Source organism: Salmo salar, chromosome ssa07, assembly GCF_905237065.1.
Source record: "Salmo salar chromosome ssa07, Ssal_v3.1, whole genome shotgun sequence".
Classification (NCBI taxonomy): Eukaryota; Metazoa; Chordata; class Actinopteri; order Salmoniformes; family Salmonidae; genus Salmo; species Salmo salar.
The window spans coordinates 8,478,786-8,494,369 of NC_059448.1; the positions used below are offsets into that span (position 1 = coordinate 8,478,786).

At 43.3% G+C, this 15,584-nt stretch overlaps 1 protein-coding gene across 1 annotated transcript in view; it reads left to right on the forward strand.

Moving 5' to 3' along the window:
- arap2 (ArfGAP with RhoGAP domain, ankyrin repeat and PH domain 2) overlaps positions 1-15,584 on the forward strand; it is a 187,971-nt gene that overhangs the window by 6,836 nt on the left and 165,551 nt on the right. The window contains exons 2-6 of the mRNA XM_045721480.1: positions 1,041-1,126; positions 3,159-3,235; positions 3,859-3,923; positions 7,076-7,483; positions 10,088-10,157. Coding sequence (XP_045577436.1) covers positions 1,041-1,126; positions 3,159-3,235; positions 3,859-3,923; positions 7,076-7,483; positions 10,088-10,157 — 706 coding nt within the window. The remainder of the gene's footprint in view (positions 1-1,040; positions 1,127-3,158; positions 3,236-3,858; positions 3,924-7,075; positions 7,484-10,087; positions 10,158-15,584) is intronic.

The following is a 15,584-nucleotide window of genomic DNA, read 5'->3' on the forward strand; positions in this document are numbered from 1 at the left end:
AAGTCATAATCAATCAATAATATAATAATTATTTTAGCAAAAATGTTTCTTTAATTTACAATCTGTAGAAGTTATGAAAATAGATAGGTTCAGTACTTTTGTGAAGCATCATAGCACAGTTGAACAATATATGGCAAATAGAAATCCAAAAAGGATGGTGCTAAGAGATAGAATGGAGGGGTTGAATGGAGCTGGGGGTTGGGACTAACAACAACAAGATAACCAATGTAAAACATATGGGGTCTGTAAAATGTATATAATTTCAGAACTATTGTGAAATTGCACATTTACAAATAGAAATCAAACTGGATGGACTTCAGAAATAGAGGAAGGACTAAAAACAAACACAATATAACTATTGTAAAATAGATTGTGTCTGTAAATGTGTATAATATGTATAAACTGAAGGTAGAAGCCTACGTGTTTTTGTTTATTAGTTTACTCCAATTGGGGGAGGGGTGGTAGGTTTTGCAGGGAATAATAAAGGTATATTATTTTTAAAAGTATGGATATATATATATTTACCCAAATAATATATGGGAGATTGGAAATGATGCAGACAGTTACATTGATGGAAGCAACAATCTTTCTGCAATATTAAAGCTGATCACCAAAAAAAACTAAAATATATATAGCTTGCTAGCTAGGTAAACAAAGTACCTAGCTAGGTAAACAACGTTTAAGTTCACACACGGTGCATAACGTTAGCTAACGAGCCAGCCAGCTAACGTTAGCTAGTCAACCAACAATGAACAGTGACAACAATGCCACAGTGCTGGGAGCTAACCAACCATGTTCAATGTTAGCTAGCTAACATTAGGCTCTAACTAGAACAGCAAACGGCTCTTTTTACTTTCAAACGGCTCTCCTGTTAAGTCGTGACTTGCGATGTACACCTAGTGTCCTGAATCGGGTCACATTTAGGGAACATATCCTTTCTAGTGTTAACTCAAAGGCATGTGTGTATATGTGGTTTTCCTGATCCCTTGTGTGTCAGACAGCGTTCTAATAAAGTTTATTCCATTCTTTTCCCTCCTCAGGAGCTTGCCGCCGCTAACATCCACAACCGACCTTGAACACCTTCCCTGCGCCCAGGTTCCCGGCGGTGCAAACGGCAACCAGAAAGGTCTCCTAGCAACAAATCCTATTTTAGCTCTTCCTTGAATATTTTATATTATCGAGTCAGCAGGCACTACTATTGTTTGCCCTGATGAAAAAATGGGGGAAGAGGGGAAAAGGGAGAGAGAAAGAGGGAGTGTGTTTTAGATTCATCACGGGGTGAACCAACGTACCGTTTTGAGGGTGCTTTTGCGTAGTGGTGCCAGTGAGGCCTAGTTTCTATCCTGCTTCAGTCTCTTAACTCCAGAAGTTGTTTAACTTTGTTGGCAAATTGACCTTTAATGATACATGCAATGTGTTGTGAGGTCTGTGTTGATGCCACCCTCTGTCTATGGTGGCTCCCATATCTGTTGAAAGGGGATCTGATTCTTTCCTTCCAACAGTATATACAGTAAATACAACTTCCCCCCCTCTTTCTTCCTAGTTCCTACGTCTACTTTTCCTCCTCTATTAAATGTACTTGGTCTCTCTCCCCCCCCCTCCCCTCCCCAATAGATCGTGATAAACGACCCTACTGTCTCTCAGACATCAGACCTGTCCATAGAGATAAGGGTGTGATAGTGTGTTCCTCTTCAACATAGAAAGTGGATCTGTATCTCTCTCTCCCCCCCTTTCTCTGTCTCTCTCTCCCCCCCTTTCTCTGTCTCTCTCTCCCCCCTTTCTCTGTCTCTCTCTCCCCCTCTTTCTCTCAGCCCAATAGATAGTGATAGATGACCCTACTGTCTCTCAGACATCAGACCTGTCCATAGAGATAAGGGTGTGATAGTGTGTTCCTCTTCAACATAGAAAGTGGATCTGTCTCTTTCCTTCCAACAATAAATACAACTTCCCCCCCTCTTTCTTCCTAGTTCCTACCTCTACTTTTCCTCCTCTATTCAATTTACTTGGTTTCTCTGTCTCTCTCTCCGCCCCTTTCTCTGTCTCTCTCCCCCCTTTCTGTCTCTCTCTCTCCCTTTCTTTCTCTCCCCCCCTTTCTCTCCCTTTCTCTCTCCCCCTCTTTCTCTCTTTCTCTCAGCCCAATAGATAGTGATAAACGACCCTACTGTCTCTCAGACATCAGACCTGTCCATAGAGATAAGGGTGTGATAGTGTGTTCCTCTTCAACATAGAAACACAGCCACCAGGTCCTACTATCTCCCAGTGCCTTGTCTCGATGGCCTATCTAGTAGCTCGTGTCTATGTATGTGTTTGGCTGTTTGTGTAGGTATGTGTGTGTCCGTCCGCCGGGGGATGTCTGCCGGCCCATGCTGTCCCCAGGAGATGGGCGATGTTATTTGTCACTGTGACAGGCGGTGGCCCACACCGGGTCGCCCCGGGTCTACAGAGTGATGGTGTCTGGGTGGTCTCACACTTCCTCCCCTTGCCTCCCTCCTCGGCTGAGGTCCCCATTGGGCCTCACACAGGGCCAAGGAACGTCCTTGGTTTGGCTAGTGTCTGTCTGAGAAAGGGAGAACAAGTTTTTTGCACTTTTGTAGAGGAGGAGGGGAGATGACAGGGAGGGAGAAGAGAGAGAGAGAGGGAGGGGAGACGACGGGGAGGGAGAAGGGAGAGGGAGGAGGAGGGGAGATGACAGGGAGGGAGAAGAGAGAGGGAGGAGGAGGGGAGACGACGGAGGGAGGAGGAGGGGAGAAGACAGGGAGGAGGGGAGATGACGGAGAGAGAAGGGAGGAGAAGAGGGAGGGAGGGAGAAGAGAGAGGAAGGAGGAGGGGAGATGACGGAGGGAAGAGGAGGGGAGATGACAGAGGGAGAAGAGGGAGGGAGAAGAGGGGGAGAAGAGGGAGGGAGGAGAAGGAGGAGGAGGGGAGAAGAGAGAGGGAGGAGGAGGGGAGACGCTGGAGGGAGGGGAGGGAGATGACAGAGTGAGGAGGAGGGGAGAAGGTAGGAATATGCTTCAACATTTTACGCGGAACTCTGAGGGGAGGATGCATTCAAGTGTTATGGTTATGTGGTGCAACAACAGTATGTAGACCTATACCATGCACATTTGTCTGTGAGAACTAATGATAATGTTTTATGTGTGTCCTTCTCTCTACTCTAGCCCCACTGCAAAGAACGTTGTCTCCCATTGTTCCTTATGGAGAAACCTTCCTATACAACAACCCAGAGAACATACTGGTAAGGTGAAATACTTTAGAAACTGAAGTTGTATATGAACCCAAATAGGTCCACTACTAATAAGCACTTAGACCTACAGTTGTATTGATTACATTCAATATAAGAACATTATTTACAGCCAGGCAATGATAACAAGAACTCCAGAGAGATTTGGTCACGGGGAGGCTGATCAGAGCCTGGTAGGCCCCACCTGTGCCAAGTGAGTTATTTTGGCAGGAATAGGTGCTAAGTCATATTCTTCTTTTCTTTGTGTTAATTGTTACCCCTTTTACAGAGTACCTATTCTCAGAATCTTGAAATGTTCACTGTTTTGAGATTGTGGAAGTAGCTAAGAAGCTAAGAGAGAAACTGACTATCCAGTTCTTTTTTCTATTTGTCTGCCCACACACACACATCCACTTCCCCCTGTCTCTTCTTTCACTGCAAATTGAGAGTAAACTTGAGCAAATTGAGAGTAAACTTGAGGCTCAATCAGTTTCACTTTGGCCTCTGAGGTTAATAGAAATGTCACCTGCTAGCCTAGCCGCTAAGCTAACCTAGCCACTATGCTATCAGTCTAATAATGCCTGTTTTGAAAGTGCCCTTGTGTGCCTTGATGACTAATCTGTGTTCTTCTGTCTCAGGACCAGGGTACTAAAGAACCGTTCAAGAAAGAAATCAAAGAGAATCTCAAGCAGAAGAAGCTGAGGTAAGATGAGGGTCACTCTGATACACAATAGTTGTGCCTAACTGTAAAGACTACCTTTGCTTAGGCCACAAATAGTCAAACAGTATTTCAAAAGAGGAAGGCGTTTAACTACTGAAATTGGCATGGTTGCTAAACCCTGCTTCAGTAGTCTGTACAGTAGCCATATAGTATTGCACCAAATAAAGCTAAACCAAATTGTAATTACATTTTTACAAATGCGAAAGTATTACACAAATGTAACACAAGTAGCATTTGTAAAAATCTTTACACAAATATTATTGATTGATTGATATACATAGATTGATTGTGTATATAAATATTGATTGATTTGATATATATAAAATAAACGTCCTCTTACTGTCAACTGCGTTTAATTTCTGCGAACTTAACATGTGTAAATATTTGTATGAACATAAGATTCAACAACTGAGACATAAACTGAACAAGTTCCACAGACATGTGACTAACAGAAATGGAATGATGTGTCGCTGAACAAGGGGGGGGTCAAAATCAAAAGTAACAGTCAGTATCTGGTGTGACCACCAGCTACATTAAGTACTGCAGTGCATCTCCTCCTCATGGACTGCACCAGATTTGCCAGTTCTTGCTGTGAGATGTTACCCCACTCTTCCACCAAAGCACCTGCAAGTTCCCAGACATTTCTGGTGGGAATGGCCCTAGCCCTCATCCTCCGATCCAACAGGTTCCAGACGTGCTCAATGGGATTGAGATCCGGGCTCTTCTCTGGCCATGGCAGAACAATGACATTCCTGTCTTGCAGGAAATCATGCACAGAACGAGCAGTATGGCTGGTGGCATTGTCATGCTGGAGGGTCATGTCAGGATGAGCCTGCAGGAAGGGTACCACATGAGGGAGGATGTCTTCCCTGTAATGCACAGCGTTGAGATTTCCTGCAATGACGACAAGCTCAGTCCGATGATGCTGTGACACACCGCCCCAGACCATGACGGACCCTCCACCTCGAAATCGATCCCGCTCCAGAGTACAGACCTCGGTGAAAAGCCCATTCCTTCGACGATAAATGCGAATCCGACCATCACCACTGGTGAGACAAAACCGCAACTCGTCAGTGAAGAACACTTTTTGCCAGTCCTGTCTGGTCCAGCGACGGTGGGTTTGTACCCATAGGCGATGTTGTTGCCGGTGATGTCTGGTGAGGACCTGCCTTTCAACAGGCCTACAATCCCTCAGTCCAGCCTCTCTCAGCCTATTGGGGACAGTAAGCACTGATGGAGGGATTGTGAGTTCCTGGTGTAACTCGTGCAGTTGTTGTTGACATCCTGGACCTGTCCCGCAGGTGTGATGTTCGGATGTACCGATCCTGTGCAGTTGTTGTTACACGTGGTCTGAAAATGCGAGGACGATCAACTGTCCGTCTTGTCTCCCTGTAGCACTGTCTTAGACGTCTCATAGCATGGACATTTTATTGCCCTGGCCACATCTGCAGTCTTAATGCCTCCTTGCAGCATGCCTAAAGCACGTTCATGCAGATGAGCAGGGACCTTGGGCATCTTTCTTTTGGTGTTTTTCAGAGTCAATAGAAAGGCCTCTTTAGTGCCCTAGGATTTCTTAACTGTGACCTTAATTGCCTACCGTCTGTAAGCTGTTAGTGTCTTAACGACCGTTCCACAGGTGCATGTTCATGAATTGTTTGGGAAAAAGTGTTTAAGCATGGGAAAAAGTGTTTAAACCATTTACAATGAAGATCTGTGAAGTTATTTGGATTTTTATGAATTATCTTTGAAAGACAAGGTCCTGAAAAAGGGACGTTTCTTTTTTTGCTGAGTTTAAATAGATTGATATATACAGTTGAAGTCGGAAGTTTACATACACTTAGGTTGGAGTCATTAAAACTTGTTTTTCAACCACTCCACAAATTTCTTATTAAAAAACTATAGTTTTGGCAAGTCGGTTAAGACATCTACTTTGTGCATGACACAAGTAATCTTTCCAACAATTGTTTACAGACAGATTAATTTCCCCATGATGTCAAGAAAAGAGGCACTGAGTTTGAAGGTAGGCCTTGAAATACATACACAGGTACACCTCCAATTGACTTAAATGATGTCAATTAGCCTATCAGAAGCTTCTAAAGCCATGACATAATTTTCTGGAATTTTCCAAGCTGTTTAAAGGTACAGTCAACTTAGTGTATGTAAACTTCTTACCCACTGAAATTGTGATACAATGAATTATAAGTGAAATAATCTGTTTGTAAACAATTGTTGGAAAAATTAGTTGTGTGATGCACAAAGTAGATGTCCTAACCGAATTGCAAAAACACTAGTTTGTTAACAAGAAATTTGTGGAGGTTGAAAAATGAGATTTAATGACTCCAACCTAAGTGTATGTAAACTTCCGACTTCAACTGTGTGTGTGTGTGTGTGTGTGTGTGTGTGTGTGTGTGTGTGTGTGTGTGTGTGTGTGTGTGTGTGTGTGTGTGTGTGTGTATGTATGTATGTATGTATGTATGTATGTATGTATGTATGTGTGTGTGTGTGTGTGTGTGTGTGTATATATATATATATTTTTTTTTTTAAATATTTTTTTATATTTTTTTCTTCCATTAAAATAACATCAAATTGATCAGATATACAGTAGAGTTTGTTAATGTTGTAAATGACTATTGTAGCTGGCATCGGCTGATTTAAAAAAAAAATTAAAAAAAATAATGGAATATCTACGTAGGCGTACAGAGGCCCATTATCAGCAACCATCACTCCTGTGTTCCAATGCCACGTTGTGTTAGCTAATCCAAGTTTATCATTTTAAAAGGCTAATTGATCATTAGAAAACCCTTTATTATTATGTTAGCACAGCTGAAAACTGTTTTTTTGATTAAAGAAGAAATAAATCTGGCCTTCTTTAGACTAGTTGAGCATCTGGTGCATCAGCATTTGTGGGTTCGATTACAGGCTCAGAATGGCCAGAAACAAAGAACTTTCTTCTCAAACTCGTCAGTCTATATTTGTTACGAGAAATGAAGGCTATTCCATGCGAGATATGTATGTATGTATGTATGTATGTATGTATGTATGTATGTATGTAGATTTGATTTGATTTGGATTTTAATTTAATTTTAATTTAATTTAATTTATAAATTGCAACTCAACGTCACCATATCCCACAGAAAGAAGCATGGTAAGATCAAGGAGTCCAGGAATAGCAACAAGACACAGGTCCCTCCACCTACTTCAACGGTCCACAACCTCTATGAAGATGACTACTCTATAGTGGAGGAGTGCACCACCAGTTGGGAACTATCCAATCACCCTTGGCCTAATGCTGCTACGGCGACCCCGGAGCCTCTCCTCTCCGGCCCCCTGCCCGGCCCCACCCTCTCCCAGGTCGTTCCCATGACGATGGTGGCGTGTGACCTGTACTCGGAGCCCTTTGACACGCTGGGTGGTCTGGTGAAGAATACGTTACCCGTGTTACCCGCAGACCACGCGGATAATATCTCCCCCTACGCCTGCTTCTACGGGGCCCCTAAGACCAAACTCAAGATGGGGTGGCTGGACAAGCTCTCACCACAAGGGTAAGACCACAGGAAATAGAAATAGAAATAGAACATCATATATATGAAATAGAACATCATATAGTAGTGTTCTATTATACTATTCTATTATGGTATGCATTAGTTGAAGCTCAATGTTACATTTAATTCTACCTACCATCATATCTAAGCCAATATCACACCAATGTCGATGAAAATTCACAAATCAACTTGATTGGAGGTACACAACACCCTCCTTGCTTATCGTCATGTGCCGTCCGGCTGTTACAGAGAACAACATACCAGATTTTTAACAGGGTCGTTAGCAATTGGGTTTTCTGCGTCTACCTAGCTCAAATTCTACATGTCGGATTAAAACTAGACTATAGCGTCCATTAAGTGACCTTTTGGATTTAAAAGATTTTGGATTCAAATCAAATCAAATTTGTCACATGCGCACAACATGTGTAGACCTTACCGTGAAATGCTTACTTACAAGCCCTTAACCAACAATGCAGTTTAAGAAATTGAGTTAAGAAAATATTTACGAAATAAACTAAAGTGAAAAAATATTAAAATAATAAAAATTGACTAAGTTTGTAGGTGCAACCGTTTTTAGAATTGAATCGCTCTCACGTGCACATTTCCGTCCGTTAAGAACCAACGATGTGCTGCCTTTTCGTAGCATTTCTAACATCTTTTCAGCCGAATCTCAGAGCTCTAACTGGGTCAACTCAGTTGCTCGGCAACAACACAGTTGCCACATCCTGCCAGCTGTAAGAAGTGGCTGAGAACAAACCTAGGCTACTGTAGCTAGCTAGCTATATGGTGGTATTTAAGCTGAGGATAATAAATGCAAAAATATATTTTGATTAGCTAGCTAATTTATCTAGCTAACGTTTCTTGTCCAAAGTCCAGCAGCTAGCCTCTGTAGCTAGCTAGCTAACACCAGTCAGCTGAAAGCTATCTAATTAGCTACCAGAATAAAACAGCTGACAACAACAGCTCGACACAGAAGCTAGATAACGATAGCTAGCTCACGTCCAAATGCCAGTCCTACATTTTCCCACAAAACATAGCTAGCTAGCTACATCAGTTCAAAACCAACACCAGTGGTACAGCAGTAGGGGTGGGGGGAGGGGTTAATGCCCCACCCTCCCCAAACCCAGATTATATAAATGTGTAGGATTTACAAGCTGTAAAAGGCACAAGTAAGATGTGGCCCTAGTGTACGAGGGGGGATCTTTTTGTTTCGACTTGATGGCTGAGGTATACGACCTTCAAAAGTAATTAACTTTTAACCGTTTTCTTTTGCTTTGCTTTCAATTGGAAATTAGTCATATTTTACATTATAAACTGGATGGTTCGTACCCTGAATCCTTATTGGCTGACCACGGGTATGACAAAGCATTTATTTGTACTGCTCTAAATAGGTTGGTAGCCAGTTTATAATAGCAATAAGACATCTCGGGGCTTTGTGGTATATGGCCAATATATCACGGCTAAGGGTTGTGTCCAGGCACTCTGTTGCGTTGTGCTAAGAACAGCCCTTAGCCGTTGTATATTGGCCATATACCACACCCCCTCGTGCCTTATTGCTTAAATGTAAGAATGCCACAATGAATTGAATTATTCACCTTCTGAAAACTACAGAAAATTACTTTTGACTGTCCATGGTAAATTCTAACATACTTTAATAGTTAGTTCAAAACTGATTTGAGCTATTAGAGGGCAACAGCCACCAGACCAGTGTTTAAACCAGCAACCCTTGCAGTTATGCAAGCACACCACATGTGCCATTAATGCCCAGACCTTTTGGCAGAGGTCAAATTAAAGGTTACACTAACACTGCCTGTGGCAGACTTGGTTTTTGTTTTTACGTCTTTCGGTTTTGTACACCAGCTTTAAACAGCTGAAAGTACAATATTTTGGGTTATTTATAATATATTTCAGAGCGGTTTAGATGATAGAATAATTCTATACACTATACGTTGCTTGTTTTGTCACATAAACTGAAATTAGACAAACTATTAGAATTTTAGCAACCAGGAAATGAAGGAGCGATTTTCTGCATAGTGTACCTTTTAAATACCCAGGCGTTGTAAGATCTGGCATGCGTCTGCAATGTAGGCGTGCAGGAACTCGACCAATGACTACCCAGAATCCTTAAGTGGGTAAACAGAGCTTATTGTTTCTGTTCTCATCCTCTTCTGTTTAGGTGTGAGAAACCAAACCTTATTTTAGTTTTCACAACCTCAGAGCAAACCAGCGGTTGCTTTATATTTGTATTTTTCTGCGTGTTTACGTTTTCATAGTTCCTCTTACAAAAGAAATCTGTCACTTCCCCTTTTTTTTGTGTGCCCTTCCTCTGAAACCACATGATTAGCATAGAGTTGTCAAACTGCCGTAGTTTGAGATGTTGAATATTCATTTATTTTAACAGCATAACCAGCACCTGTTTTACTGTACCATATGGCAGGCTTGTGTATGATACTATTCTACTGTACAGAATGAACTTGATTTAACTTGTCTTGTGGTTGGGTGGAGATGCTGTTCTGTAGTAGTTCATAGCAACACTTTTCATTTTTTAAATTGTTTACATACATACTACTTTCAGCTTTTCAACTTTCCTTCTTTCGCTTTCAGAAACTGTGTCTTTCAGAAAAGATGGGTGAAGTTTGATGGAGAGAACCTCTCTTATTACAACAATGATAAGGTCAGTCACACACACACACATACAAACACCAAGTGCTTTCACCTAACGTTTTGCACGCTAACACTACCACACTAACAGGCATGTCTTCTAATCAACCACACACGTTCATAACCTCCTACACACATACCTCCACACATCACATCTTCATTATCTGAAGAAAGGTATTCTGTACCACTATGATAGTACCTACAGTGAGGTCCAAAAGTATTTGGACAGTAATACATTTTTTGTTGTTGTTTTGGCGCTGTGGTGTAAAATGGGGGGGGGACGAACTATGTGCAAAAAGTGCTTCATTTATAAACAGTTCACCCGATAAGGATGAAAATACCCTCAAATATATCTGACAGTCTGGACTAACATCAGAGTAATTGTATAATTTCACACCCAATGTGCTGAAGAAAAGAAAGAAAGACAAGTCACTGTCCAAAGACAGATACAGCCCATCCACCTCTCTGAGTCATCCACCCCTCTGATCCATCCACACATCCATCCACCCCTCTAATCCATCCACCCCCTGATCCACCCCTCTGATCCATCCACCCACACATCCACCCCTCTGATCCATCCACCCCCTGATCCATCCACACATCCACCCAACCCTCTGGTCCATCCACCCTCTGAGCCATCCAACCCTCTGATCCATCCACCCACACATCCACCCCTCTGATCCACCCCTCTGATCCATCCACCCTCTGATCCATCCACCCTCTGATCCACCCCTCTGATCCATCCACCCACACATCCACCCCTCTGATCCATCCACCCTCTGATCCATCCACACATCCATCCACCCCTCTAATCCATCCACCCTCTGATCCATCCACCCTCTGATCCATCCACCCTCTGATCCATCCACCCCTCTGATCCACCCCTCTGATCCATCCACCCACACATCCACCCCTCTGATCCATCCATCCACACATCCACCCCTCTGATCCATCCACCCCTCTGATCCATCCACCCACACATCCACCCCTCTGATCCATCCACCCCTCTAATCCATCCACCCTCTGATCCACCCAACCCTCTGATCCATCCACCCACACATCCAGCCCTCTAATCCATCCAACCCTCTGATCCATCCACCCACACATCCACCCCTCTGATCCATCCACCCTCTGATCCACCCCTCTGATCCATCCACCCTCTGATCCATCCACCCTCTGATCCACCCCTCTGATCCATCCACCCACACATCCACCCCTCTGATCCATCCATCCACACATCCACCCCTCTGATCCATCCACCCACACATCCACCCCTCTGATCCATCCACCCACACATCCACCCCTCTGATCCATCCACCCTCTAATCCATCCACCCTCTGATCCACCCAACCCTCTGATCCATCCACCCACACATCCACCCCTCTAATCCATCCAACCCCTGATCCACCCAACCCTCTGATCCATCCACCCCCTGATCCACCCAACCCTCTGATCCATCCACACATCCATCCACCCCTCTAATCCATCCACCCCTCTGATCCATCCACCCACACATCCACCCCTCTGATCCATCCACCCCCTGATCCACCCAACCCTCTGATCCATCCATCCACCCATCCATCCACCCCTCCAATCCATCCACCCTCTGATCCACCCAACACTGATCCATCCACCCACAAATCCAACTCTCTGATCCATCCACCCTCTGATCCACCCAACCCTCTAATCCATCCACCCACACATACATCCAAACCTCTGATCCATCCACCCAAACATTGCATTAGGAAAGTGCACAGTGCATTCTGAAAGTACTCAGACCCCTTGACTTTTTCCACATTTTGTTACGTCACAGCCTTATTGTGAAATGGATTTTAAAAAAATAATGTATTAAAAAGAAAACACAGAAATACCTTATTTACATAAGTATTCAGACCCTTTGCAATGAGACTCGAAATTGAGCTCAGGTGCATCCTGTTTCCATTGATCATCCTTGATATTTCTCCAACTTGATTGGAGTCCACCTGTGGTAAATTAAATTGATTGGACATGATTCTGAAAAGACACACCTGTCTATAAAAAGTTTCAGCGCAAAAACCAAGCCATGAGGTCGAAGGAATTGTCCGTAGAGCTCCAAGACAGGATTGTGTCGAGGCACAGATCTCGGGAAGTGTACCAAAAAATGTCTGCAGCATTGAAAGTCCCCAAGGACACAGTGGCCTCCATCATTCTTAAATGGAAGAAGTTTGGAACCACCAAGACTCTTCCTAGAGCTGGCCACCCGGCCAAACTGAGCAATCGGGAAGAAGGGCCTTGGTCAGGGAGGTGACTGTCACGAGAATTTTCAATCCCAATAATGCATTTAATCTTTGACCAATTCACCAAGGTTTGTAAGACCCTGGGTTCACTAATAATTGGGCAAAGTCTCAGATTTGATAAAAAAGGTTCGTAGATCTTTATTCATGAGAGCTCTAAAGTCATAAATGAGGACCCAGTCCTTTTATAATACACACACACATTCCTATCTTTAGACCACTCCCTGCTCAAACAACCAGAACTTTTCCATTGACCACAAAGAACCATACATTTTGTCCCATCCTTTAAGGCTTTCACATCCCCTCCCCCGTTGGGGCCCTCATGGTTTGAAAACCTCTAATGATTTTCTATTATCTACTCTACAACTTCACTCTGCTTACATCTCTACTAAAGAATATAATACCCTAGTATTAAAATTCTAACAGATCTACACACATCCTCGTTTTATCTTCTCATGATTCTCAAACATTTCACGCTATCATACTATTTCAGAGTGGAACACTTTAGTCATTATTCTAAAACATACAAATTATTCTATCAGTGACCAAGAACCCGATGGTCACTCTGACAGAGCTCCAAGAGTTCCTCTGTGGAGATGGGAGAACCTTCCAGAAGGACAACCATCTCTGCAGCATTCCACCAATCAGGCCTTTATGGTAGAGTGGCCAGACATAAGCCACTCCTCAGTAAAAGGCACACGACAGCCCGCTTGAAGTTTTCCCAACGGCACCTAAAGACTCTCAGACTATGAGAAACATGATTATCTGGTCTGATGAAACCAAGATTGAACTCTTTGGCCTGAATGCCAAGTGTCACGTCTGGAGGAAACCTGGCACCATCCCTACGGTGAAGCATGGTGGTGGCAGCATCATGCTGTGGGGGATGTTTTTCAGCGACAGGGACTGGGAGACCAGTCAGGATGGAAGCAAAGATGAACGAAACAAAGTACAGAGATCCTTGATGAAAACCTGCCCCAGAGCGCTCAGGACGTTAGACTGAGACGAAGGTTCACCTTCCAATATGACATCGACCCTAAGCACACAACCAAGACAACGCAGGAGTGGCTTTGGGACAAGTCTGTGAATGTCCTTGATTGGCCCAGCCAGAGCCCGGACTTGAACCGATCGAACATCTTTGGAGAGACCTGAAAATAGCTGTGCAGTGACTAGGGTTGCAAAATTCCAGTAAATTTCTGGAACATTTCCGAAAATTTTACGTAGGAAGTTAAGCCTGGGAATTTTGCTTAAATTCATCAAAAATGTTGGCTTATAACAGTGAACCTTTTTTTGTGGGATACACATAAGTCAATTCTAGATCTTGTGGCATGTTTTGGTTAAACTACCCCCAATTCAATGTAATTGCAACCCTCTGCATGCACAGTGCATTCTTCCATCACATGTGCAGTGCACTCTTCCATCACATGTACAGCTGATTCTCAAGATCGTGCACACTAATGAGATACTATTGAGCCCACACTACTACGCTGTCTGAGCCAAGGACTACATGCTTTCTGGTAAGTTTAGATTACAATACTGGGATTTTTGTTAACTAGTAAATAGTTGCCTACAGCAAAGTGTGTTTAAATAATTTCTAATTTAACAATTTCTGCTAGTTAGTTTTTGGTACCATGTGGGTTTTAGCTGGCTTGAGCATACTAACTGAGGAGTGTTAATTCACCTGTTTCCATACATGTCTTGGAGCTCTACGGACATGTATGTATACATGTTTCAAGTGAAAACATTTATTTTACAAAGGAGTTGTTTTAATCTAACTGCTTAACTATTAATCTGTACATGGAATTGTATTTGTTTTTTTAACATTTTTTTTCTTCTAATCTTTACAGGAAAATGCCACGGGCACTATCTGATGTGTGGAGACATTTCACTGCAGCTAATGTAGAAGGAAAAGCTGTGTACATTTGCAAATACTGTGCCAAATCATATATGTGAAGAATGCAACAAAGATGCAGAATCATCTGGCCAAGTGCATAAAGTTCCCTTAGTGCTCACAACAAGCAACCTCTGACAAAAGTCCCTCTACTTCTATTTGAGGTGAAAATGATGAATCAGACACCTTATCGATAGCAACAGCTCATGGTCCTCCTGGAATTAGAAGTGTATTTGACTCAATGGAGGAACGTAGTCAAAGAAATGCTGATGATTGTCTTGCTCGAGCTGTGTATGCAACTGGTTCACCTCTGATGCTCACAGGCAATGTGTATTGGAAGAGATTTCTGAATGTTCTTCGCCCAGCATACACCCCTCCAAACAGACATGCTTTATCTACTAATTTGCTGGATGCAGAGTTCAACAGAGTTCAAGTGAAGGACAAGCAAATCATAGAGAAAGCAGACGTTATTGCAATCATCTCTGATGGGTGGTCGAATGTTCGTGGGCAAGGAATAACTAAGTACATCATCTCCACCCCTCAACCTGTATTCTACAAGAGCACAGACACAAGGGACAACAGACACACCGGTCTCTACATTGCAGATGAGCTGAAGGCAGTCATCAATGACCTTGGACCACAGAAGGTATTCACACTGGTGACAGACAATGCTGCGACCATAGAGGCTGCTAGGTCTAAAGTGGAGGAGTCCTACCCTCACATCACACACATTGGCTGTGCTGCTCATGCATTGAATCTGCTCCTCAAGGACATCATGGCACTGAAAACAATGGATACACTCTACAAGAGAGCCAAGGAAATGGTTAGGTATGTGAAGGGTCATCAAGTTATAGCAGCAATCTACCTCACCAAGCAAAGTGAGAAGAATAAGAGCACCACATTGAGGCTGCCCAGCAACACCCGTTGGAGTGGTGGTGTCATCATGTATGACAGTCTCCTGGAGGGGAAGGAGTCTCTCCAAGAAATGGCCATATCACAGTCTGCCGATGTGGACAGCCCCATGAAGAGGATCCTCCTGGATGATGTATCTTGGGAGAGAGTGGTAAGCAGCCTGAAACTCCTGAAACCTATAGCAGTAGCCATTGCACAGATTGAGGGAGACACTGCAAGCAGTGTCTGATGTTCAGACACTGCTTGCAGACGTAAGAGAATGAAATCCGTACTGCCCTGTCCACATCACTGTTGCTCCAAGCAGAGGAAACGGCAGTTCTGAAATACATCAAAAAGCATGAAGACTCCTGCCTGAAGCCCATACACG